This window comes from Eurypyga helias, unplaced genomic scaffold (genome assembly GCF_000690775.1).
Source record: "Eurypyga helias isolate BGI_N326 unplaced genomic scaffold, ASM69077v1 scaffold10733, whole genome shotgun sequence".
NCBI classification, from domain to species: Eukaryota; Metazoa; Chordata; class Aves; order Eurypygiformes; family Eurypygidae; genus Eurypyga; species Eurypyga helias.
This window is the reverse complement of record NW_010241862.1, coordinates 38278-61677: the sequence shown is the minus strand read 5'-3', so window position 1 is coordinate 61677 and position 23400 is coordinate 38278. Positions and strand designations below refer to the sequence as shown.

At 47.4% G+C, this 23400-nt stretch overlaps 1 protein-coding gene across 2 annotated transcripts in view; it reads right to left on the bottom strand.

Moving 5' to 3' along the window:
• Positions 1–1111: 1111 nt before the first annotated feature.
• The window catches only part of PPP1R16B (protein phosphatase 1, regulatory subunit 16B), a 42184-nt gene continuing 19895 nt past the window's right edge, over positions 1112–23400 (bottom strand). Inside the window, exons 2-10 of one of the 2 annotated variants that reach the window (XM_010148888.1) lie at positions 13083–13153; positions 10908–11053; positions 8528–8631; positions 8090–8214; positions 5777–5902; positions 5355–5430; positions 4241–4370; positions 3194–3362; positions 1112–2406 (exon numbers count right to left, since the gene is read on the bottom strand). In XM_010148888.1, coding sequence (XP_010147190.1) covers positions 1885–2406; positions 3194–3362; positions 4241–4370; positions 5355–5430; positions 5777–5902; positions 8090–8214; positions 8528–8631; positions 10908–11053; positions 13083–13153 — 1469 coding nt within the window. In that variant the 3' untranslated portion in view covers positions 1112–1884. The remainder of the gene's footprint in view (positions 2407–3193; positions 3363–4240; positions 4371–5354; positions 5431–5776; positions 5903–8089; positions 8215–8527; positions 8632–10907; positions 11054–13082; positions 13154–23400) is intronic. The other variant, XM_010148889.1, reaches the window with a different exon arrangement.

The following is a 23400-nucleotide window of genomic DNA, read 5'->3' as shown; positions in this document are numbered from 1 at the left end:
AAAGAGTTAATTTTCAGCCTGGTAATAACTTCCTCACAGGCCCAGAAGTGTTTCCTGCACAGCGTGGTGGTGACACACAGCCACCTCTGCTGCCTCGAGGAGCCGAGCATGAGGAGCCCAGAGCACTGTATCTTAACATATCCAGCCCCAGTGATGGGCTCGATTTGATGGGGAGCTCACGTGAAGTGTAATATTGATGTCTAACAGCCACGAACCGAAAGGAAGATGGGTGGAAGCTGCATTTGCTGCTGACACATCGACGTGAGCTGGATTTAATCCACTGGCGGCTTAGAGAGACCCAAACAGGCTGATGTTTTCAGAGTTTAGAATTTAAACTGCCTGAGAAGACACATATTCATGCAGGAAAATGGTTATGTGTGCAATAGCCCCTTTGTGCAGAAAAAGGGTTGAAGATGTACGGTGACTTCGTGTTCACTACCTGCGGCCACTGCCCCAGAGCTGTCTCCCACGGGGCACTCTCACCTCCCGCAGACATGCCAAGCCTTAACTTGGCGAGCCAGTGCCAAACCCCCCGCTTACACCATGCTGGTGTTTCTCAGGCAACGTCGGAGCTCACACGAGCTACACTAACGCGCTGGTGGTGCGCGCCAACCGCTCTACAGCGAGAGTACCGCTGCTGAATGGTGCGAGGGGACGCCCTTATACACAGAGGCATTTAAGTCGTCTTCGGACAGCCACTCACCCCTGCTGATGAATTCAGCATGGGAGTTGGAAATACAGACCAAAAAAAAAAAATACCCTGCCCTGCTGCAACGTTCAACCACCAAGCAATGATTTAACATTTATTTAGCAGCCGAAGAGCGCAGGTTAACGCGAGTGTCGTTACATCTAGGGAGGTTAGAAACGCTTTCATGACATTTCTAGATTAGCGTCGGCAAGCTTTTCCGCCTCATCCCTCCTGAGCCCTGTGGTTCTGGAAATCCAGAAAAATCAGAATGCAAAGCATACTGCCCCTAGTATCGGTGTTGAGCATACAGAGTAAATAAACAGAATCAATAGGAAAGTGAGATCAGCAAAAGTCTTTTCAGTTTTAACAAATTAAGAGTCTAAATAGTACAAATAAGGTTTTTAAATTACTTATTCCCATATAGACCTTTGTCAGTATTTTATTGCAGTAAAATTCTATTGCCAGGGGCCCCTGTTGCAACATCGGGTTTAAAGCCTATTGAGTGAAGCCTGTTCCAGGAAAAGTTCTGCTTAAAACCTGATGGCAGTCTGCAGCAATGAGTGTACATGAGCAGAGCAGGACCCAGCCAGTGCACGGTTTTGACAGCGAGCTGTCACTGCAAGGAGACAACACCTTGCAAACTTCCTACAGCAAGCACAGCATCCACGCTTGCCTGTTGCTCAGGCCCAGTAAGTGCTGGACCCAGCTGTATGGAAAACAGCTCTGTCCACTCTTGCAAACCCCGTGGGGAGGTTGATCTCCCCTCCAGGACATACGTATCACCCAGGAGTGAAAATTCAGGTCTGAACTGCCACCTTCCAGCTTGGTACAAGAGGCTCAGATGCAAAGATTTTAATTCAGATCCTTTCTTCATTCCAAGGCATCTCATGACATCCCGAGGATGGGGAGGCAGTGCATCATACCTTCTTCCCCACGGAGCAAGACCAGGGCGACTCTTCCCATCATACTGATGCGCATCCCTTCCTCTCCTAAGAGCCTTGTTCCACCTGCATTACTCATTCAGCTGCAATGGAGGTAATTGGCAGGGTAAAGTACAGTTCAAGACAAACGAGGCCACTGCAGTCAAGATGTCCATAACCAAATTCTGCCTTTGGAATGCAAACAACCTGGCTGCTGCGATGGATCCAACCAGCCTACCCACGTCTCGTTTCCTCTGGGGCGAGAAACAGATGAGACTAGGAGATTCTGCAGCACCCATGCACCTTCTCTTCCATCTCCTCCATGGGAGCTTTGAATTTCAAGAGGGGTGGATCACCACTGGACACTGTGTAATACACTGAGGTCCCATTGGAGCTGTAGGGAGAAGTCCTGGATCCGATTAGGTGTGACTTGGCCTCCCCCCCATTCTCGGCAACTCCTCCCAAGCCGCTGCCGAAGTGGGTGCTGAGGAAAGGGTGGTTGAGGAGTTTGGCTGCAGCCCGCTGCCGCTTCAGTTCGGAGAGCGTTTGGTGGTTATGCTCCTTGTAGGCACCCCAGAACTGCTGCGTGTCGGGGAGCCCGGCGTTGCCATAGGGCAGCATGGGGCCTGGGTTACTCTCAGGGTCAGCGTGCATGCTCCAAATGTCCCCATTGGAAAAGGTGTACTGGTAAGTGCTGGCAGATGCCATGAGTCCATTCTGGAGGGGGATTTCAGAGTCACACTGGGTGCTCTTGTTTGCTAGCTCCGGAAGGAGGGAAGGGTTCTCCAGCACTGAATTCTGTAACAAGAAGACATGAAAGAAGAGCATCTTCCCCTGTCCCTCATAACAGTTCATCCCTGTGATGACTTCCTAAGCCTGCTCACACTGAGCCCTTCCACCAGACAGGTACTGCAGCAAATTCACCCACTAACAGGGCTCTATAATAACCTGTGAGGCCCAACCAGGAACTGGTTCCCAACCGGGAACATGGAACGTTAACTCAGAAGGACTCCCCCCAAAAAACATAATACAGATAGTTCATCCCTGTGATGACTTCCTAAGCCTGCTCACACTGAGCCCTTCCACCAGACAGGTACTGCAGCAAATTCACCCACTAACAGGGCCCTGTAATGCTGTGAGGCCCAACCAGGAACTGGTTCCCAACCGGGAACATGGAACGTTAACTCAGAAGGACTCCCCCCAAAAAAGATAATACAGATAGATAAGTATATTAACATAACTTGACAATAACTGAATTAAAAACAAATAACTGCAAGACAAGATTACAGTTGTTTTGTGATTACCAGTTTGGTAGCTGTAAAGAGAAATGCACGTTATTTTTTCCAAACTTGCTGGTTCACTAGGGCCGTATCTCAAAACTATGCAGCTGTTAATCCAAAACAGTCTTTCCACGTGACTGGCATATCCCAGTTTATGCTAAATGAGAATTTGGTCTTTTGATTACATCTGATGGATGAGATTTATGAATTTTTCAGCCACCTTCCATCCCAAGACACCCATTGCTATTGACCCTGCACTGCCAGCCCTCCTCAGTGACTCCCATAACACAGAAGAGATTCCTTACGGGGTCTGTATTCTCCTGGTCAGGCCGAGTCTCCCCAATTTCTCCAATGAGACCCGAGTTTCTTCCTTCTTCTGCCGCCCCCAGCTGCTGCCAGACAATGGCCTCTTTCTCGCACTCCTTCCTGTAGAGGTTTGTTCGGTCCGAGAGGCTGGCCCTCCTCACCACCTTCCTGTGGGACAGGGAGAAGGGGCATCGAAGATATGATCAGGACATGACATTTCCCCTTACACTGTAGCTCTTCCACCCTCTCCTCGTGCTTCACAGCCTTTCCCACTGAAATGGAAGATGAATTTAGCTTCCTGGCACCCAAGCAAAGCAAAGGCACTGGTGTGGATATTGCAAGTGGGAGGAATTTTATGGGGTTTTAAAGTAGTACTGCAAATCTGTGTTAGATCTCCTGCAGCTCACCTAATGGATCTACTCTGCAACCAGTGGAGTAAATGCAGAGGAAAAGGGGCCATGGGCTGCTTAGGGAGTTTTCGTGGTCTGCAGGACTGCTTTGGTGTGTAGTAAACATCTTAAAGACCTGAGCAAACTGTCTCCAAACACAGTATCTTGGCCATGAGACATACTGTTGAGAAGCTCAAGTTAAACCATTTGAAGCCCTGATTCTCAGACACCAGTGTCTGTGGTTTAACAGGGCAAATTCTCACCACTACGTTCTCTGTTGGGAGCAGTTCTTAAACCAGAGCAGTGCAGAGCCATTTTCCCTGCAAGAAACATCATCTCTTGCTAGTGAAAGAACCCCTCTTCAAAGGGCCTCAGTTTCCAGCAACCGCCAAGTCAGCTTCTGCCTTTTAGAGTTTGTTCAGAGAGGACTGATGGGGCGTTCTCTGCACGCCCATCGCAGGGTGCTCTGCAGCCACATCTGATGGATGAGGTTTGCAAATTTTTCGGCCATCTTCCATCCCAGGGCACCTGTTGCTACTGAATCTGTGCTACCAGCCTGCTCGGTGTCTCCCATAATGCAGAAGAGATTCCTTACAGGGCCACGTCTGGGTGGCCAAGCTAAGGCACAGGGTGACCTGGAGGGAACAACGCACTTACCCACGGCTGCCAGTGCTGGAGGTCCTTCGACTCAGGGAGGATTTATGCCTCATTTGGGACTTCATGATCACATCATGTTTGTGTTTCAACTCCAGAAGCAATACTTTGAATTCTTCCTCTTCACACAGATCTGTGGCACACACAAACCAAGCCATTAATCAGTTCAAATGCAGTACCATTAACACCATATTACTAGCTGTGCCTTCCTAGCTTACACAACCACAAATGCTAGGAGGAAGAGAAGGGAAATTTAAGCAGAATATGCTTAGGCACATTAATCTCTAAACAAATTAAGGGAGGCAGCATGGTTTGGACACCCAAACAGGAGTGGAAAACAAGAGCTGCTGATTGTGACAGGGCTCAGCTTTGCAGTGACCCAGTTACTCAGTTAGGTTTAGTCCTGTGCCTTTACCCATGAAAGGGTGAGGGATTTTTTGACCACTGTATTTTGACCCTGAATACAACATTTTTACTTAAGCCTCCAAAAAAAGAAAAAAGAGCAGACAAAACCAGACCAGATCAGGACCGAAGACAAGAACGTTCAACCTTCAAAATGTGGAGGCACAGATTTTTCAATTAAGGCTCAGAAAACCTTTTGCCAAAACAAAACGTGGCACAAGTTTTACTACCAGTCTGTTCCAAGACTTGTGTGTGCTTTCTCTTTTCTCTCCCACCCCTTATCGCTTAGCACCCCTCCCTGCACTAAAGCAGAGTCAGACACCAAAGCCTCAGGGCTGCACGGAACAGCTGCTCAGGTCCAGGACTAGGATGTGAGATCAGGGAGACTTCCAAGCACAGGTACAGAGGGGTAACATGAGTGTAAACACACAAGAGAAAGACTTGGTGATTGAGAAATCCCTTCTCCCTTGTTTTTATGAGCAGAAAGAACCATTTTCAGAAGTAAAAATGTAGGCACTTTAAAACCTCAGTCCCACTTAAAGTAACTGCAACTTTGATTCTAAAGACATCTGAAAAAATGAATTTAATGCTTCTGAAAGCACCATGTGAACTCTCCTGCTTGCTTAAGGGAAAAAACTTTTCTTAGTCATCAATATTTAGTTTGATGGGGGTTTTTGGGGGTTTTTTTTTTGTTTTTTTAAGCTTATAAACTCACCTATAGGCATCTCATCCAAAGATGTCCTGGCACTCAAACTAGCCCCATGGGACACAAGCAACTCAGCCATCTGCATCTAAAGAAAGGGAAAGAAAGCCAAATTGGTAGAGGTATTCTAGGCAATTGCTTTCCTCCTCAAAGCTGAAAAGTTGGAATAAGCTAAGAAGCAATGGCATGCGTGCTCAACTCGCCTCAAATTATTCTGGTACGTGTGTTAAACATAGTTCCAACAGTTCCACTGCACAGACATACTCTCCCCAAACTTTCTCAGCAATTGGTTCTTTTTGGAGCCCTAAGGACTTCATCAGACACTGTACAGAGAGTCCAGCCCTAGTAGAGATTTCTTTGCAGAGTACTCCACAATTTGTACAGGCAGAAGGAAATGTCACCCTCATACATGACATGTACAACAAAATCATTACCTGTCCCCAGAAAGCAGCAGCATGAAGAGGTTCCCAGCCGTCCCAGTCCTTAATATCGAGGCTTGCCCCCTGGTCAAGAAGGACTTCAGCTGCATGCAGGTAACCATTGGCTGCAGCTATATGCAGCTAGGAGATAAGGAACAGAGCATGAACCACCTGCAAGGACCACGAATGGTGTTATACACCAAGTTTCAGTGCAATTTCTTGGCTAACATCTGGATCTACATCTGGACAGGCAGCATATTTCACACTTGGCAGATGCCATCAGATCAAAAGCAGGTTGTTCCTGTTACTGAAACTCAGTATTCTCCTGTTTGGAGAGGAAACTGCTGAACAGATTTTAAAATAACCTACACATATGGGTTAGAAAAATAATGTTTTTGCATTTTTAAATCAAGAGCTCCTTGGCTAACATCTGGATCTACATCTGGACAGGCAGCATATTTCACACTTGGCAGATGCCATCAGATCAAAAGCAGGTTGTTCCTGTTACTGAAACTCAGTATTCTCCTGTTTGGAGAGGAAACTGCTGAACAGATTTTAAAATAACCTACACATATGGGTTAGAAAAATAATGTTTTTGCATTTTTAAATCAAGAGCTCTCAAGTGCTTCCCAATTCAGCACCATCAACACACAATCCTGCAACAAAGAATATCATCCACTGTAAACTCTGCATTCCTCATGCCAGAATGTCTCCTCTTCCCCACTGAAGTGCTGTGGATGTGAATTTTTTGGATCAGATTTTCAGCCTGCTTTAGTCAGGACTCCCTTCATGCAATTGCACTTCCACTCATAATAGTTTTTACCATTTGAAAATCAAATCCATTTTAATGCTGGCTACTTTCAGTTAAGGGAATATGATTTTCCCGATATTGGTTTCCAACTACAATCATCACTCTGGAGACATGAATTAGAGACTCCTTTAGTCTCCCACAACAATTCTTATCTCTGAAGATTTTCATAATTGTGGTCTGCTATTGCATCTCTGCGGCAAACATTGACCTATGCGCTACTCTGAAGGCATGAACTCCACTCAGAGGTCATCCTATCTCAACTGTGCTGAAGAGGAGAATTAAAGCTTCTTTGCAAAAATCTCCACGTGGAGTCCACCACACAAAGTTAAAACCGCATCTGGAAATAAATTCTGGTGCTTGCTAGCAATTCCATTAGTTTGCACACAAATATTATGGTGCCGGGTCACACCCTCTAGAGGCCCATATGAATTAAAAAGGAATCACTTGGGGCTGATATAAAAAGGGAAGCCAAGAGGTCTGCTTAAATTTCTGTACATAATCCTTGTTAAAGGGAAAAAAATAAACTTGTTAAAAAAATAAACTGCAATAAAAGCTTCAGTTATCTGAGTTTATCTTGGAGGGAGCTGGCCCGCCCCTCACGCTTCTGGTATATGCAGTAAGTGACAATTTAGAACCCGATTGTACTGCCATGGTTTGGCCACCAAGCAAGTGGCCTGAGTATCAGTTAGGTCTGGGCCCAAGCATTGAATGACCAAGGTTGTATCAACACCCCAACACATATGACAGCATTACTGAACTTTACCCAAGTTGGGACTGGTGTAAACAAGGGTTTAAGACACCTGTTTGCAGGTGAAAAACAAGGGGACAGGACTAGGATTGTTCAGCCTTCTCTGTCTCTGTCCTGTCATATCAGACACCAGCTTGCTGTGTGCTGTAGTTTGTCCTGAGTGCTTTCCTCTGCCCAGAGGCAGATGCCATCCTGCGTGAATAAACACAGCACTCCAGTGGCTGACTCTGATCCAGACGCTACGCAAAGCTGAAGAGGAAGTCTCCAGAGTGCCCAGCACCAGATCCTGCTCCTGTGAAAACCAAAGGACTCACATCTCCTCTGTGTGAGTCAGGTCAGACGACAAGACTAACGAGAACCAAAACATTACTGGGAGGTCTTTCAGTCCCATTTCCTCAGAGGTCAGACCAAGTTCTAGGACCTGCAACTCACTGGATTTCTTGCACTTTTCTTTGGTACCAGCCACTGTCAGACAGGACCCAGGAGCTCAGCAGCCTTGCTGCAGGACCTCAGCTGCTGGACAACTGACAGAGCTCACAGAAACAAGGGGTGCGCTTCAAAAAGCACAGGGTTAGAGACTAACGTGTTGGCTGTACTCATGGACAGAGCCTGTTCCTACGTGACAATAAACTAAACCAGCAAAAAATAGCTTCCTCACTCCTCGCAGTGACTTGTACGTGTTGATTCTGTATAACTGCTGCCACAGGGCAAGTTTCGTAACCTCAGGGCTGACGGAAGGCAAAAGTGAAGCCGCAGCAGTTTCACTCACCAGCGTAGCACCTTGGGCATCAGTCCTGTTCAGGTCTTGTCCAGTTGCAAGTATGTCATGAATGTCACAGATCATGACCTGTTCCGGAGCAGCCCGCATCTCATTGATCCTTTCCTGTGTAATTCCTGTTGAAATTCAGAGAGGAAGAGTGGGAAAGGGTCTTTGTCTCCACTGGTTGAGTAGAATTGGACTTATGATTCCTGGTTGGCATGACCTCCCATCCTTTCAGAGCCTTGTAGCTGAGGGGGTTGACAGCTGTCCTTCACCCTCATCACTATACAGGAATGAGAGAAACTAGACAGAGTCAGGTTCCAAGGAATTATGCCAGACAGCAGCGCTCTCCTTTTCTCCAGAGGCAAATCAAGAGTGGAGAAACAAGGTAATTTTTAGGACTACACTGACCCATTTTTGTATTTCACATGAATTCATTCTCCTTACCTTGATAGGCCATGCAAGTCTCAATGACATCCAGGGTCGGCTCATCTTCACAGAGGTCATAGGGCATGTTGCCATCTGCATTTACTGCCAACAAGTCTGCCCCACTGCAAGGAGAAAGCTGGGTTACACAGGAAAGGACCTTAGGCATCCCAGAGCAGACAGTGCCAGGCACTGGGGTAATACCTAGCAAAAAAACAACTGGGGTTTAACAGCTGCTCAAATATCTCACACAGATCTTGGTGACAAGAAAGATTTGAAGCAAAGCCATGGGGCTATGAATGGGGAAGATAAATTCCAGAAGTGGATGAATGGCAGCAGACTACCCCTCCTTCATGGGATGTGGGGCACACGAGCCACCGAGCTGGTCCTGCCCTCTCCTGATCCTGGCATGGGACAGACTGTCTGCTTCTCAATGATATTAGTGATTTATTTGCTGAATTTCTGGATAACGATGCCAAACAACTGCCAGGTGCTTGTTATCCGTGCATCTGGCAGTCCTCCAATGAAAAGTTCGCAAGGACCAGGGAAGTTGGGAGAGATACAGGCTGAATGGTGGAGGAAGCCTTCCATCTGGCCAAGGGCACATTGACAAAAATAGCAATAAAAAAAATATCCTTTCAAGTGGTGAATTTTTCTTTCTGATTGTCCAAAAGCACCTCTGTAAGTGCTTTAGTGACCTCCAGGAAATCACTATTTGGAAGTAAAATCACCAGCTGAACTGATCACTGTCCCCATATTCCCACATAGTAGAATATTTCCAGTGCCATCTGAACTGTGCCACTTTAGCTGGCTGTTAAATAGCTTCAGCTGAATTCCGATCTACCCTGACAGTTACCAGTCTTGGAAGAACAGCAGACAGTACCATTTGCATCTAGACTCCCTTTGCTTTATTTATTTATCCCCCCTCTGCCTGAGCAAACTACATTGAAATACACATTTCCAAAGCACAAGCGTTAGTTTAATCAGCAAAGAAAAAAAGCAAGAAACTGCATCTTTTGTGGGCTACTTCCTCTGATGGTGTCCAAGGGTTCCAGGTCCCATCACCTGTAACACTGCCCTCAAAGGCAGTGTGTAACTTTCATTTGATATGTGGCGCCTCCTGTAAAGGATAACTTTGATTGTAGCAAGCAAATTAAATCACCCCATTCCTCAAGAGTCCAGGGGAAGACTGTTTCTGAGCATGAGATAATGACATTAGGCTACAAGTCAAAATTTGCTGGCAATTCCATACCACAGGGCAGTCTATGACAAACTAGGGCCAGAAGCTCCAGTCCTGACATTGCCACCCATCCCCATGACACTCCCTTATCTTCAGTGAAGAATCAGGAACGCACTATACTGCTCCACATTGGATTGCTCCATTTTTATGCCCCCCATCCCAAGATTTCCTAACCCAAGTGGGAATGTCCTCCAAGGAATGATGATTTGCATCCTCTGCTCCACTTCCTCCATTACACAGCCAAAAAAGAAGGGCCAAATTTTCAATGCTAGTCTCACAGATGACAGCATCCCAGGAAGAAGTCTCCCTCCCCAAGGGAGAAGCAGCAGAAACTGCTGTGTGAGGCAGCATATTAACATTCCCAAAGCATGCTCTGTCCTCTACAACGTCACGCTGGGCTCCAGACAGTGTCAGGACTATCTGCTCCAGACAGGAATCCCAGCAGGTGCTCACTACATGCAGCACATGGTACACATCTGGCTTCCTCATCCTTCCAGCAAGTCTAGGAAGGACTTGACCTTTAGGGCCTCGGTAAAGGCAAGTGGAATGTCCAGTGCAAGCACCCTGTCTCACACTGCTGAGGAACACATGCATTACGAGAAGCTAACCAGTTACTAATTCAGAGCCAGTAAGACAGGTCAGGAAGATCACCCAAGTATCTGAGCTTCACAATCACGCTGTCCTACATCAGAGTCTCTGCCCATGGCTGGAAGACCTGAAGTCATGTTTAAGAGCTTGAGGGTGGATCCTGCTGGCTGTTCCTATTCCTACCCATCGGTAGGAACTACAGCACAGTTCAATGAACACAAACACAGGCACATACACACCAGAACACAGACAAAAAGTGGCAAATTTTGGCCCAGTGTCCAGAAGCTTCATGAAACCGAGTCAAGTCATCTAGGGTTTTACTGCATTTCCTCAGCCTTTCTGCTCTTCCTCCCTCACCCCCTTTTGCCCCAGGCAGGAAGGAGTCCCACAAATATGAGTACATGCTCTGGTTTCTTTTCAGATCGTATAAATCTTTCTATGAATAACCCGAAAGCAGGGAATAATCACCACCGCTGGAATCTGGCAAGGGACTAAGCAGTCTCGGTTTCCATCCACAGAAGCTGTGGGTAGAATCAGATCTGCAAAAAGGGACAGACACAAAAAGCAACCTACTGCTGGATGAGGATCTTCACCAGGTTGATATGACCACATGTAGCTGCTGCATGCAATGGAGTCCACAGCTCGTTGTCCTTCGCGTTGACATTGGCCCCGTGGTTGAGGAGAAGCTTGACTATCTCTTCATAGTTGTCTATGCAGCACTGGTGAGGAAGAGATGCAGACAGATTGGTTTTATTAAACTTTGAGAAGATGAGGGCTCATACCTGCTCAGTGGTACCGGGGCACCTGGATGTGGAGACCTACTTTATCCTGCAGCGCTTAGCAACGTTAAACACTAAACTGAGCACACCCAGGTCAGAAAGGCACCACATGGAACACCTACATGGGAGAGACAAGGTCACTGGTGTTTGTCTTCTGGTTTGGGGGCAGAACCAGTAGGGAACAATAGCAAATATGCACACAGCTTCTCTTCCGCTGGGTCCTCCATACTCAAGGGCAAACATAGCAGAAATTCAACATAACCAGTATAACCACATACCCAGGGATGAGGTGACATTCCCTCTTCTTATGGAAAATCCCACACACTGGCATGTGAGAAATGAAACTCTTCTCAGCAGCTCACGCTACCTACCACAGTTATCTGAAGAGATGCACGTTGGATTCCCAGACTTATGAGGTACTTCACAGGGCACCTTTCATTTTCTGAGAAGAATCAGCATCCTTGAAGCATTTACACCGCAGTCCCAGAGGCAGCCTGCAAGGATGGCCTCAATCGCTTTCCTCCGGGGGAGGTGGAATTTGCTCTTTGATCCACCTCCTGCTCACTTCTTGACATGAATATGCATATGATAAAGACACTAAAATAGGATCCATTCTTGTGCAAGAAGCCTGTTCGTGCTCTGCGCATTACTGCAGACCCACAGAGGAGACTCCCAGCGCAGCACTGCAATATGGGCTCATAATGGGGCTGAATTACAACCCACAGTGAGCATTTTAATAGCTGAGTGATAAGAACCTTTTACGTATTTCTATTTCTGTTTACATACGTATATGGAAGCGAGGTTAAAATCATGCCTGTCACACAGCCAAGCTATCACAGAAGTGTAACTGCATCCTTCACTGGAAGCCACTGCTAATGGGCAGCAGTGTTCACTTGGGAGCTTCTCTCTGTTCTGGGATTCAGCTCATTCTAGTGGATGCAAAGTTCCCACCTCAACTCCCAAATGCATCTTTACAGTAACTGATCCTTCAGCATGCAAGGTGGGATTCTCCATGGCTTCAGTACCTCCCAGGGAAAGTTAGGAGGCTGTCAGTGTTTCTTTGCATGCAGAACATCAATTTGAAGAGGTGGCAGGGACCTCTTATTCTTCTAGAAGCCAATTTGCATTTTTAAGCAAACATCCATCCAGCTTTGAAGAGAGCAAGCGACTTGCAGAAGAATTCAAAATCCCAAGTCAATAGGAGCATTTACAGCAGGGACTAATGGCGAGAAGACCACGAATCCCTGTTCCGCCCTCGGAGCGAGGGTGACAACCGTGCCACTGTTCCTCATGGCAGCGGAGGCGGCAGCTGCCAGGCACGGCGCGTCCCGGGGGCCTTCTGCAGGCTGCCACCCCTGATGCTGTCACACTGAAAATTGGGCCTCATGAGGGGAGGGGGACCTTCGAAAGCAGAACAGAAAAAAACCCTTACGGATCACTGCAGAGGCCCTGAGGATGGACACAGACTTACACTCGGCTACAGCAAGTCTGTCTCGTACTGGTGATGAGCTGCTGCCATCCTGTACAGCCTTTCCAAAGCTCCCGAGTCTACAGAGAGCAGTCGCAGGCTCTCCAAGCATCCTCTGTATCATTTATTTAAACCAGTTTCAAAACTCCTGGGTTGCCAAAGTCTCTAAATTTGAGGGAACCTACTTTTAAGAGTTTACAGCCCAACCCTGCAAAGATGAAAGGGTGGGAGAAATGTTGTTCATGTCTGAAATCCAGCCCTGATTCCTGAGCTCTTCTTATCACTGAACAAAGTCTGGGATACAGCAAGAGAAGGGTTTGATCTCAGATTGCTCCCCAAGAAACAGGATCAGCAGCACAACGTGGTGAAGTTTCACTGCTTTAACTGAGTGAAAAATAGAATACAGGAGTTCTCCCTGTTTACCCAGGCAGGTCTGCTGAGAGGGCAGCGGGAGACAGGACGGTGTGGAGCGGGGGGAGCTGCGACCCTCCCACGCCTCACCTGATGCAGTGCAGTTAATCCATCTTCATTGCAAAGGTCTGGGCTGATGTTGCTCTTCAGCAAGTAACACACTGCAAGGGAAGGAGACAGGAGGAGAGGAGTCAGAGCAATCATCCTACCACACTTGCTCCCAGCTAGCCCTGCCCGGTTCAAGCCAAAGGCAACCTGCACCGTCCCAGTGTGGGTAGAGCTGCCCGAGACCTCGCAGTCACCGCAGCGCTGGTGAGAAAAAACCCTTCTTGGGTTTATCCAGCAGAGAGCACCAGCATCCAATTTTCCCCCAGTTTCCTTCCAAAGGAGACTTTGCTCTTGCAGCTATCCTTTTCATATGGTTGTGCTGGAACAATCTACATTTTTATCTTGTGCTCTGCAACACCTAAGCGCTACCTCCGCGCGCTGCAGCCCGGGAGAGCTCAAAGGCCATCAGGGATTTGGGGGTCCTGAGTTACAACTGTAAGAGAGATCTCACTGTGGGGCGGGGGAAGGTCTTGCCTGGAGAAGTTATCAAAGTGGGACAAGAAGCCAAACACACTCAGGGGCCTGGCATATCTAAAACATGCCGGGGTTGCTTTCGACACTTCACATGAACTGTTGGGGATTTGATGAAAGCTTCCCGGACTTTTTTTTCATTATTATTATTACTGCTTTGGAGGGAAAGATTTATTCTTATCCTCCTTGGAGATAAGATTTATTCCATTAAAATGCAAATTTCTGAAACACATGAAAAACCATTAGCCCTTAGGTGAAAGATAAAGTTTGCTCTGAGGTACAGAACTTGCAGGGGGTAATAGCAATAAGGCTGGCAGAGGATGTAAATGAACAGCAACACTAGGAACTCCTCAAATTCAACACTGCTGACAGAACATGATGATCTATACCCATTGTCTTTTGTTTACTAGCTTCTTCTCCAGCGATTTCACTGCCTAATGCTTTTCCCACCTCAAATGTCACTGACAGCACAGGCTCAAGCCAGAGGTTCACAATCATCTCCCTGGGGCCAGGTCAGCAACAGATACTCAAGCCCCATCTTATTTATTGGCAAAGATGCAACCACTAAGCATAACCAGAGCTGCAAAATAAGAAACAATAACAAAGCTAAAAGGGCAATAACCACCTTCAGAGCTGGCTATCGAAAAGGCTGATCCCTCCCAAAGCAGCCTGCACCACCGCTGCTGCTGTGACCGATCCCGTCCCGCTGTCAGAGGGAGCTCTTTCTCTAGCCCACCCGCAGGGCTGTCCCCGGGGACCGAGCACTTCTGGCATCCAAAGCACAACATGGAAAACACGTCCACAATTACATCAACGCTGATTTATGAAGCTTTGTTTAAAAGATCTGGAAGATGCACCCATAAGAAAGGCCAATCAAAACCAAAGTGAAATTTTGTTCAGAAGCCACCGGTCTGACAATACCAAAAAGAAAGGCAAAATTGGACAGAAGTAAAATAAAACATATTATAGCACAGGACTGTTTCACCCAACCCATAATGAACGCTGCAGTTTACATCTGCTGGAAATAATTTCAAGACACTGACACCTGTTCGATGAAACCGATATAAAAAAAGAGAATACAACAAAGAGCAAAACTCATCCCTCATCGCGGCGAGTCCAAAGAGTTGGACTTTTTTTTTTTTTCCAGCTCAAAGGCCAGGGCAGGAAGCCCACGCCTACACTCAGCTCACACCCCCCGACACTTGCCTGACATGTAATAAGAGCACTGAGCCGCAGACAGTATATTCAATTTAATGACTGTGCCTCTACTGCTTCTGGCCAGCCCCAAGCTCCTGCTCTCCTAATCTGAGCTGAGCGATAGGCCAGTCATTCACCACTGGGGCTGGTTCTCTCTTATTTACTGTGGATGCTCTGCCATTAGGGTTTTAATTCAATCTCAGTCATTTAAGGGCCATTGTGTACTAATTACGTGCAGCTCCATAATCATGTTTTGCCTGATGATGGAGATTTGGGCAAGTAGATGCTGGCAGATTAATCTTACAAGGGCTGTCCTTCCATGGGAAGAAGCAGTAGCATAAATTCCAGCTTGTTCTGGAGCATTTGGGTTTTGTGCTGAAGGATCTACAATCATGGCTTGACAGAGCTTGTAAGAGTCCTTGAAGGGTTAAGATTCAGAGAAGGATTTATCTTACCCTAAAGCAGCTTTGAACTCTTCACTAACCCCTGCAGCAGCCCTCATGTTCGCAGTGCACCTCCCTCAGCTTCCATCTGCCCTCAGGACCAGCTCATCACAGCCCTCATAACATTTCCCAGTATCTCCCAATGCACCGAAGACCGACAACCACAAGGCATCCAAAAAGAGGACAGAAAAGTCAGGTAATGAAGCGAGGCGGGGATGTGGTACCCACTGAGTCCAGGCAAACACGGCTTGAAGAAGAGATCAAACTCCTTTCCACCTAGTCCTAAGCTGAAGTTGGCATCTCGGGGTTCAGCCGGGGAGCACAGGGCTGCACTTCTCTAAAGTCAGGGGGATGCTGCCTCTAGTATTCCTCATGCTCCAGACAACAAATCCCAACAGGCAGGCAGAAGTCTCCAAGAACTGTGGTTTCCTATTACACATGCCCCCTTTTACAAGGGAGGGGATCTAGCCAGCGCTAACCCCAATGGTAGCAGAACACAGCCCGGATTCCTACCCACCATGCCCAGCAGCAATGCCCAGGGTGGCACAGAGCAGCTCCCTGTGGGCAGGCTTGCAGAGGGACTCGCAGGGGTGACAGGAATCATGACTGCCACCGACCGAGCCGCTCTGCTGCTTAATGTGGGACATAAGGGACAGGGACCTGGGCAAGCAAAGTGCTTCTCTTCCAGCCTGCCGGTGCCGCACGCCTCGCTGCGAAGCCCAACACCTTCATCTCCCACCTCCAGGCACGAACGATCCCGGACAGGTAGGAAGCTGCAAGGAGACAGCTTAATCCCTCAACACCAGCTGATCGCCTTCTGTCAGCTAAAGCCTCAGCACAGCACTGCTGAAAAAAGATCCCCCCATATGCACCAGGTATAGTGTGGAAATGGGTCCTCTGCGAGCTGGGGTCACTCCAAACCCGACAGAACAGGCTTTTATCCAGGCACGAACGATCCCGGACAGGTAGGAAGCTGCAAGGAGACAGCTTAATCCCTCAACACCAGCTGATCGCCTTCTGTCAGCTAAAGCCTCAGCACAGCACTGCTGAAAAAAGATCCCCCCATATGCACCAGGTATAGTGTGGAAATGGGTCCTCTGCGAGCTGGGGTCACTCCAAACCCGACAGAACAGGCTTTTATGGGTCGCATCGATGGGGTCAGCAGGGCGCAGCCCCCCCTCTGCAGCAGCCTCCACTGACACGATTAGCTGCTTAAAGAGAGCTCAGTACCTAAAATGCTGAGCTCTTTAAAATCTGTCCTTTGCATGTAGGCAGGGAGAGGTGGGGAGAAGGGGCTGGATGCGTGGATATACTGTATTCCATGTCAAGCACAAGTTGTGGGAAGCAGTTTCAAATGCATAGCAAATGAAGGAATGAAAATGATTACAATAAGAGCTGGGTGAACAAATTGTTGTGAATTATTCATTGCAAATTATATTAACGGAACAATCACTCAAATGTATTTTTCATTATTCTGCTTGCTCTGCCCATAACTGAACCTCTCACACACCAAGATGGTGTACATTAATCTTCAATTTATATTTTATCATTCACATCTGTGCTGTGTTAAATGGCAAAAGCTCCCACAACAGCTGTGAAAATACATCCCAGGTTTTAAGTCACCCTCCATCACATGTCCTGGGGCAGCCTCAGACAGAGTCTCCTCCCTGAACACAACAAACCCACTCTCAGGAGCTCCCTCTCCTCCCAGGCATGTCCAAGTCTCGCTTATTCTCCCCAAAACCCATAAATCAGGGGGAAGACAAAGCAGCCACTGCAAAGGCCCAAGGAAAATTCAGTGTGGGGTAATCAGCGCTCTCACCTGAAGAGAGAAACACAGCATAATCGTTTTTCATCGACGTTACTTCCCGCTGAGTTTACACTAGAAACAGCTTTTCCAGAGAGTTCCTAAACCAGATGAAGACTTTTCCGTGGTGAAAAATGCCTGTGTCAGTGCAGCTCCTCCTAAGTCAATAAGCTACACCATAAAATTCTAGATACTGTTACACTCCCATCTATACTCAGCTTTTGCATACCTCAAGTATTAATAACTCGTAAAAGCCAACTGAAACTGATATGGTTACCAGGGAGCAGAAAAACCTCAAACACCTTTCTGACAGGAGTTCCTGATTCCTCCCAAAAATATATAGTGGCAAACTGTCCATGCTGGCAAGCAGGCTTACCTGCGTGCTCCGAGTGTACATACACATGCAGGCCATTAGCTCTTTAAATCCCAGGTTCATCTTGATCCTTTGCACTCAAATGATTTCTTTTTGAAAATACTCAAACTCTCCGAGTTCCCTTTTTGGTTCTCAGGCCACTTTTAAAAGCCACTGTTGCACCGAGGTCTCTGTGGCAGCCGAGTGTTTCTTGTATGTTTATACTTGATTTCACTGAATAAAATGAACAGTTTCACTTCGATTAAGATGCACACTTTCACACATTGCTAGAAGTCACTTCCACCCAAGCGTAGCTTAAGTCAAAAAGCCAGCGTAGTGGAAGAAACTCTTCCCAGCATCGCCTGTAGCGAGGTAGCGGTGGTGTCTGTGCCACATAGGTGTGCTGGCAAAGGTCCAGAAGGACTGGTCCCAGCCTGCCAGGCACGGTCCTATGGATGGGCTCAGCTACTTCAAAGCTGCGTTTACCGCTATGGTTTTGCAGGGATATTTATTACACAGGAGGCACAATGACGGAAAAACAGCACTGAAGCTAACGAGCGCTCTGCCAGCAAAGCATCCAGCTTCCTAACACAGCATGCTGCAATATTCATCGTTAAGAACACATCCCAACCCTGAGCAATAACAGGATGAACGCACTCAGCCTTGTCCTCCACTCCCTGTGACATACAACTGAGAGCCCACGCTGGTCCATTGATAAAATCTGCAGCTCCCTAAAGCTTTTTGGAAGACCAAAAAACCCCACAGAAAACAAAACCCCGTACTCAGACAGCTTCAGACATTTAGCACACCTAAAAATAAATATGGCCCAGTTTGCCTGCTGAGCTAGCAACAGAGACACCCCATCATCACTGATCACCAAGCTTTCTCAGGAAGGTTCAAAGCCTGTTATGACACTTCCCACCTAGTTTATAGCTGGGCACACACATTCCTTCTAATACACCCACAGAATTGGGGAAGTTTGGAAAGAGGCCAGCAGAGCCCCATCTGCTTTGTGCCACATTCACAGGGGCAGGGACATTTCATGCAGCTACACTTGGTGCTGCTTCTCTCAAGGAAAATCTATTTCTGATTTTGATGCTTCTTGCTTAACAGGGCACACCCTTCCTTAGCCCCAGAGAGCCTGCTTCCCATGGCAGGCTCTTACCTCAGAGCTTGGAAGCTCATGCACTGGGGTCTGGTCCACATACAGGTTTTATGCCAACAGTGAGAGCTGTCAACAACTCATACATTTATTTAATGCACAGGGTCCAATATTTTCTCCCCGTCTTCCCTGCTTCCCATGGCAGGCTCTTACCCCAGAGCTTGGAAGCGCATGCACTGGGGTCTGGTCCATATACAGGTTTTATGCCAACAGCAAGTGAGAGCTGTCAACAACTCATATGTTTATTTAATGCATAGGGTCCAATTCTTTCTCCCCGTCTTTGTGTCTACGTCAATTTTTGCTTCATGCTTTGACACCTATCCATCACTGTAGTACCAGACAGAGCACCAAGAATACTACTACAAGGGACAGCCATCTACAGCTGCGTCTTGGATGAATGGGTCACAGCCAGGCAACCAAACCCTACTGCAGCCCACATTCTTCTTCTGTATCTTCAGGACTTCAAGCTCTGACAATCCACTTAGTGCTACTGATGATAAAGCATCTTTCTTTCGTAGCTGCCATCCACCTGGGATTACTCAGATAAGTAACAGTGTGCAAGTTACCCATCTGCAACCAGCAATGCTGAAAGGATGCAGCAGAAACAAAGCAAAACTCACTTCTATAGGGAAAATAAAAATTAGAGGATGCTGCCATCTGACAAGCTTCTCTAAGGATGCAATGTCATGTTCAAAACCACCGTCATCCTTTCCTCCTGCTCAGAATACAGTGAAATAGTTCCACAAAGGAGATACAAAATACACAGAGGAAAAATAAAATCAGCTATTATTTTCTTGGCTTCCTATGCCTCATCTGCTATTGGAAGAATAAATCATCATGTTGGTATGTTTTTTAAACAGATGATGTGCATCAGAAGGGATGTGTGTTTTATATAACCTCTAGGCTTTGCTGCCTTGAGTGGGGTTTCTGTGGACAGGGAGCCAGGAAAGCAGATTCCCCAATATCATGGCAACAGTGACACCTGGGCTGCCGAAGAGCCTCGAGGCATTTTGGAGTAGGCATTTTCTATCAACGGCGCCTATTTAAATGAGTGCTAAAAACATTTAAGTCAGACAAGGAACTATGGATCAAGGAGACCAAGGCCAAGTTTTCTCAGGGCGACGCTCAAGCTGCACTGATGAGCAGAGCAATGCTGGGCTTTAGGGCATGATGGTGCTCAGCAGAAGGCACTAACAACACCGTGGGAATCATCCTGCTGAGGTCAGAGCCACATGGGCCAGTGGCCTGAGCAGTGAGCACCACCAGAACAGGAGGTATGAGGGACAGCCACGTCCTCCAGCAGCAGCTCGATAGGAACTTGCATCCCTCATCTCTTGTGTTCACACCTGAAGCATTGGAATTGGTGGGTGCACAGCAAGCAACACTTTTCCCTTCATGTTTCAGGCAGAGCTAGACAAAAGGCACCTTCAGATTCAGTAAATGCTCAACCAGGACCTCCTGTTCTCCTACTGCTCTGGCTGCTTCCAGCTTTCTTCCCACAAAAAGCTCATCTTGGAAGCCATGACAACACCTGCAAATCCATTCAGACAAGACAACATCAAAGCCTTTTATCTGAGTAGCACAGAGGATCCCACTTATATACCTCTTCAAAAACCACTTTTGATGTATTGGACCAAAACCTATCTACTGAGACACGCAGCAGTCATCATCTGTCCATACTAAGTCTGTTAGAAAGTAAATCTTGCAGGGCACCAAAAAGGAAATGCAGCAAAAGAATTAATTGGCTTTAATAGAAATTACAGCTTCAGAAGCGTTTAGCTAAAAGGGAGCAATGGTGTCAGAAGGTAAACTTCTGCAGCTGTCTGAGTACATGAGGAGCTTCCCCGGTTACATTAACACAATAACAGGTGATCAGTGTGGGAGGAGCAGAATTGCAATACAACCCCCACTCACGCCCCCCCGCAAACTCCACACAGAGCCTGACAGCCAGTATTTGCAAGAGGATACTCTAATATGCTCTGTATAGCAGGAAATAGTTCATATTGCCATTCAAAAGTGTTATTAGGTTCCAGAGTCAACAGCCTCTGCCCCAGCTCATATTTCAGGCGTCCTATGGCCTCAGCTAAACAGCTGTATGCTGACCTGAACCACACAAATATTTGAAAGAGAAATATTTAAAACAGGAAACTTTCTATTTAGAGTAACAGAAAAGAGGTTTTGGTAGAGGGACGGGAAAATACGTATCTGCTTTTCAAGCTCCCCTGGATTAATACCAAACACTTCCCTGCAGTGACAGCCTGCTGACCACAGGCCAGAAGCTCGCTGGCAGAGAGGGTTCTTGTCTCTGCTCCTCAGCCTGCCCCACTTCAGAGACTGCCCTTCTCTGTCAGGCATCTCTAGCCTTGCCCTGCTCTTCAGAGATGTTCCAACTGTGGCACCTTCTCCACCCTCAGCAGCATCCACTCTGACCTCGATCAGCATGTTTTGGGGTTTTTTGCCCCCCCTCCAACTTTGTCTCCCTTTGGTTTAGGAGGAGTGTGTTGGGGATGAAGGTCTTTAAGAGATACAAGACCAAATGACATACTTAGGTCTGCTCCCATGGATCGCTGCACTCATGAACGAGGGTGCCACATAGGCAAGGTGTAAACGCCTGCATAGGGCAGAAGGACAGCGTGCTGGGACACGCTCTTGCAATGCAGCCCCCTAAAACCAGCTGTGTGTGACATGGCAGAGCGGGTGCCTGCCCCTGGGTCGCACCCAGCCCCGATGTGTCTCACACCGTTACCCTGCAGGGGTGACACCAGGAGCTGAAGTGTAATCTGCTAAAACATCACCCCCTGCTCAACAGCACCGCTTCTTACAGGAAACGCTGCATTGCCGTGTAGTGCTGGAAGGAAATGTCTATAAAAGCAGAAAGTCCTCCTCCCCCTTTTTATTTTTTGATGTGTCAAATAAGAGATTGTGGTTTCCTTTTAAAAAGCAAATGCTAGCAAAATAAAACTTCAACGCAAGTTTAGCAGCAACCTGAACTTCACCAGAGAAGCACCAGCTGATCCTTAGCAGCCCTTCTGGTTTTGCAACCTGTAATTATTCAGCAGTAAATTTTACACGATGCAGAGATTTGAATTTCAACAGAGCCTTTCATCCGGAGATCTCCGAAAGCGCTGCTGCCGTTAGCAGAGCGAGCTCCAGGCCGTCTCCTGGGATTTTACAATCAGTGTTTGCCTCATTTCACAGATGTGACATCTCTGGCCCAGTTAGACCAGGATTCTGGAAGCTCAGACTTCTTGGCCAAGGTCACAGTGACAGTCCGTGGCACAGCTGTGACAGTGCCCTTCAGCCCCAGGTCCCAGTTCTGACCTTTAAAGCACAAGAAAACTCTCCCTTCCTTCTCCCCTTTGTCTCCTCGCAGTTGTTCACCCAAGAGGAATTGGGCAAAGCAAGTGAAGTCTCAATACCAACAGGTTCGATGGCAACCAGCCCCCAAGGTGAAGCCTGGACAGAGTTTGGTATCAGTGTACATGGGGTTTTTAAAAAGAGAAACCGAAGCCATGCTCGGCAGTGGCTCTCAGCTGGTATGGCTCCCTGGGGAACATCTCCACTGCCCAGCTCAGACCAGTTTGCTGACCACATCAAGGACTGGGGCTGGGCAAGGAGAGCAAGTTGCAAGATGTGGGGGAGCAAGGTCATCTGTGGTGCAGCAGTGTGCTTCACCTGACTGCAAATCACGAACGATGCCATTGCCAAGGTGGAGAATGAAGCACATTCAATCACCAAGCCTACATTTTACACCATCCCTCATCTTCACCAGCAACCCAGCCAGGACCACCTCTTTTTTATCTCCCCTCTTGCAAGCCCAAGTCCCAGAAGTTTGCAAGTTTTGGGGGCTGATCAAATCACACTTCCCCCCATGCCAGTTCCAAACCACTTGGCTTTCAACCTTCATTTAAGTGCCTATCACACACAGACAAAACACACAGCCTAGAACCACTTTTTTTTGTATTAACAAAAAAGCGCAACCTATTTCCTCTCCAGGTCGAACACCTCCAATCCCAAAGCAGCCCCCGAGGCTGAGCATCACCCTCCAGTGCCCACAACAGCCCAACACTGTCCCAAGGCACGGAGGCAGTGAGCAGCGGTCACCGGCCACCACAAAGTCCCACAGCCCCATGGTGAGACCTGGTGTGGAGCCATGGGTGATCCTCATACCGCCCCATACCAAGCAGGGGCATTTCCAAGAAACTCTTGTGCACCCCAACTGTCCATGCTGAAAATTTGTTTTCAACATAACCAAAGGGATTGGAGCCCCACAGGGACTGTTCTCCCAGCCCTCGGCCACCAACAAACTCTTTGTCAGGGAAGTCAAGGGAGTTTTTCCGTTAACACCATCACCAAAGCCATTCAGCACTGCATGGAAACCAGTTCAGACATTTAAGAGTTGAATCAGTACCTGAGCTTGGCAGAATTGCAGGTTTTTCACAGCTACAGTAATACTTATAATCAACGAGACAGACCTGACAGAAGGTATATAAAGAAACCTGTGTGATGGCTGTGCTGCGCAGAGGACGCTAGTCCCCCCAGCCAGGGGCTGAAGCTGGAGCCCATCCACCTCGTGGGCCCGAGGCCTGATCCGGTTGAGGATGGTCTGCTCAATAGAGATCATGGCATAAACTTGCTGCAGGTTGCCAGCCCTGCAATCTAAATTTAAGACCCATTATCTTGAGCATCCAAGTTAAAAAATAAAAATTAAAAAAAAAAAGCATAGTGGCCAAAAAGTTGATTTCCTTAACGTTTCCTAATTTCATTGAAGAAGCTTTGACGTACCCTTCTGTGACTCTTCAGAGACTGCAGAAAAGACCTTTAAATTAGGTCAAACCAAGTGGGCACGCAATGATAAAGCCTTGGTC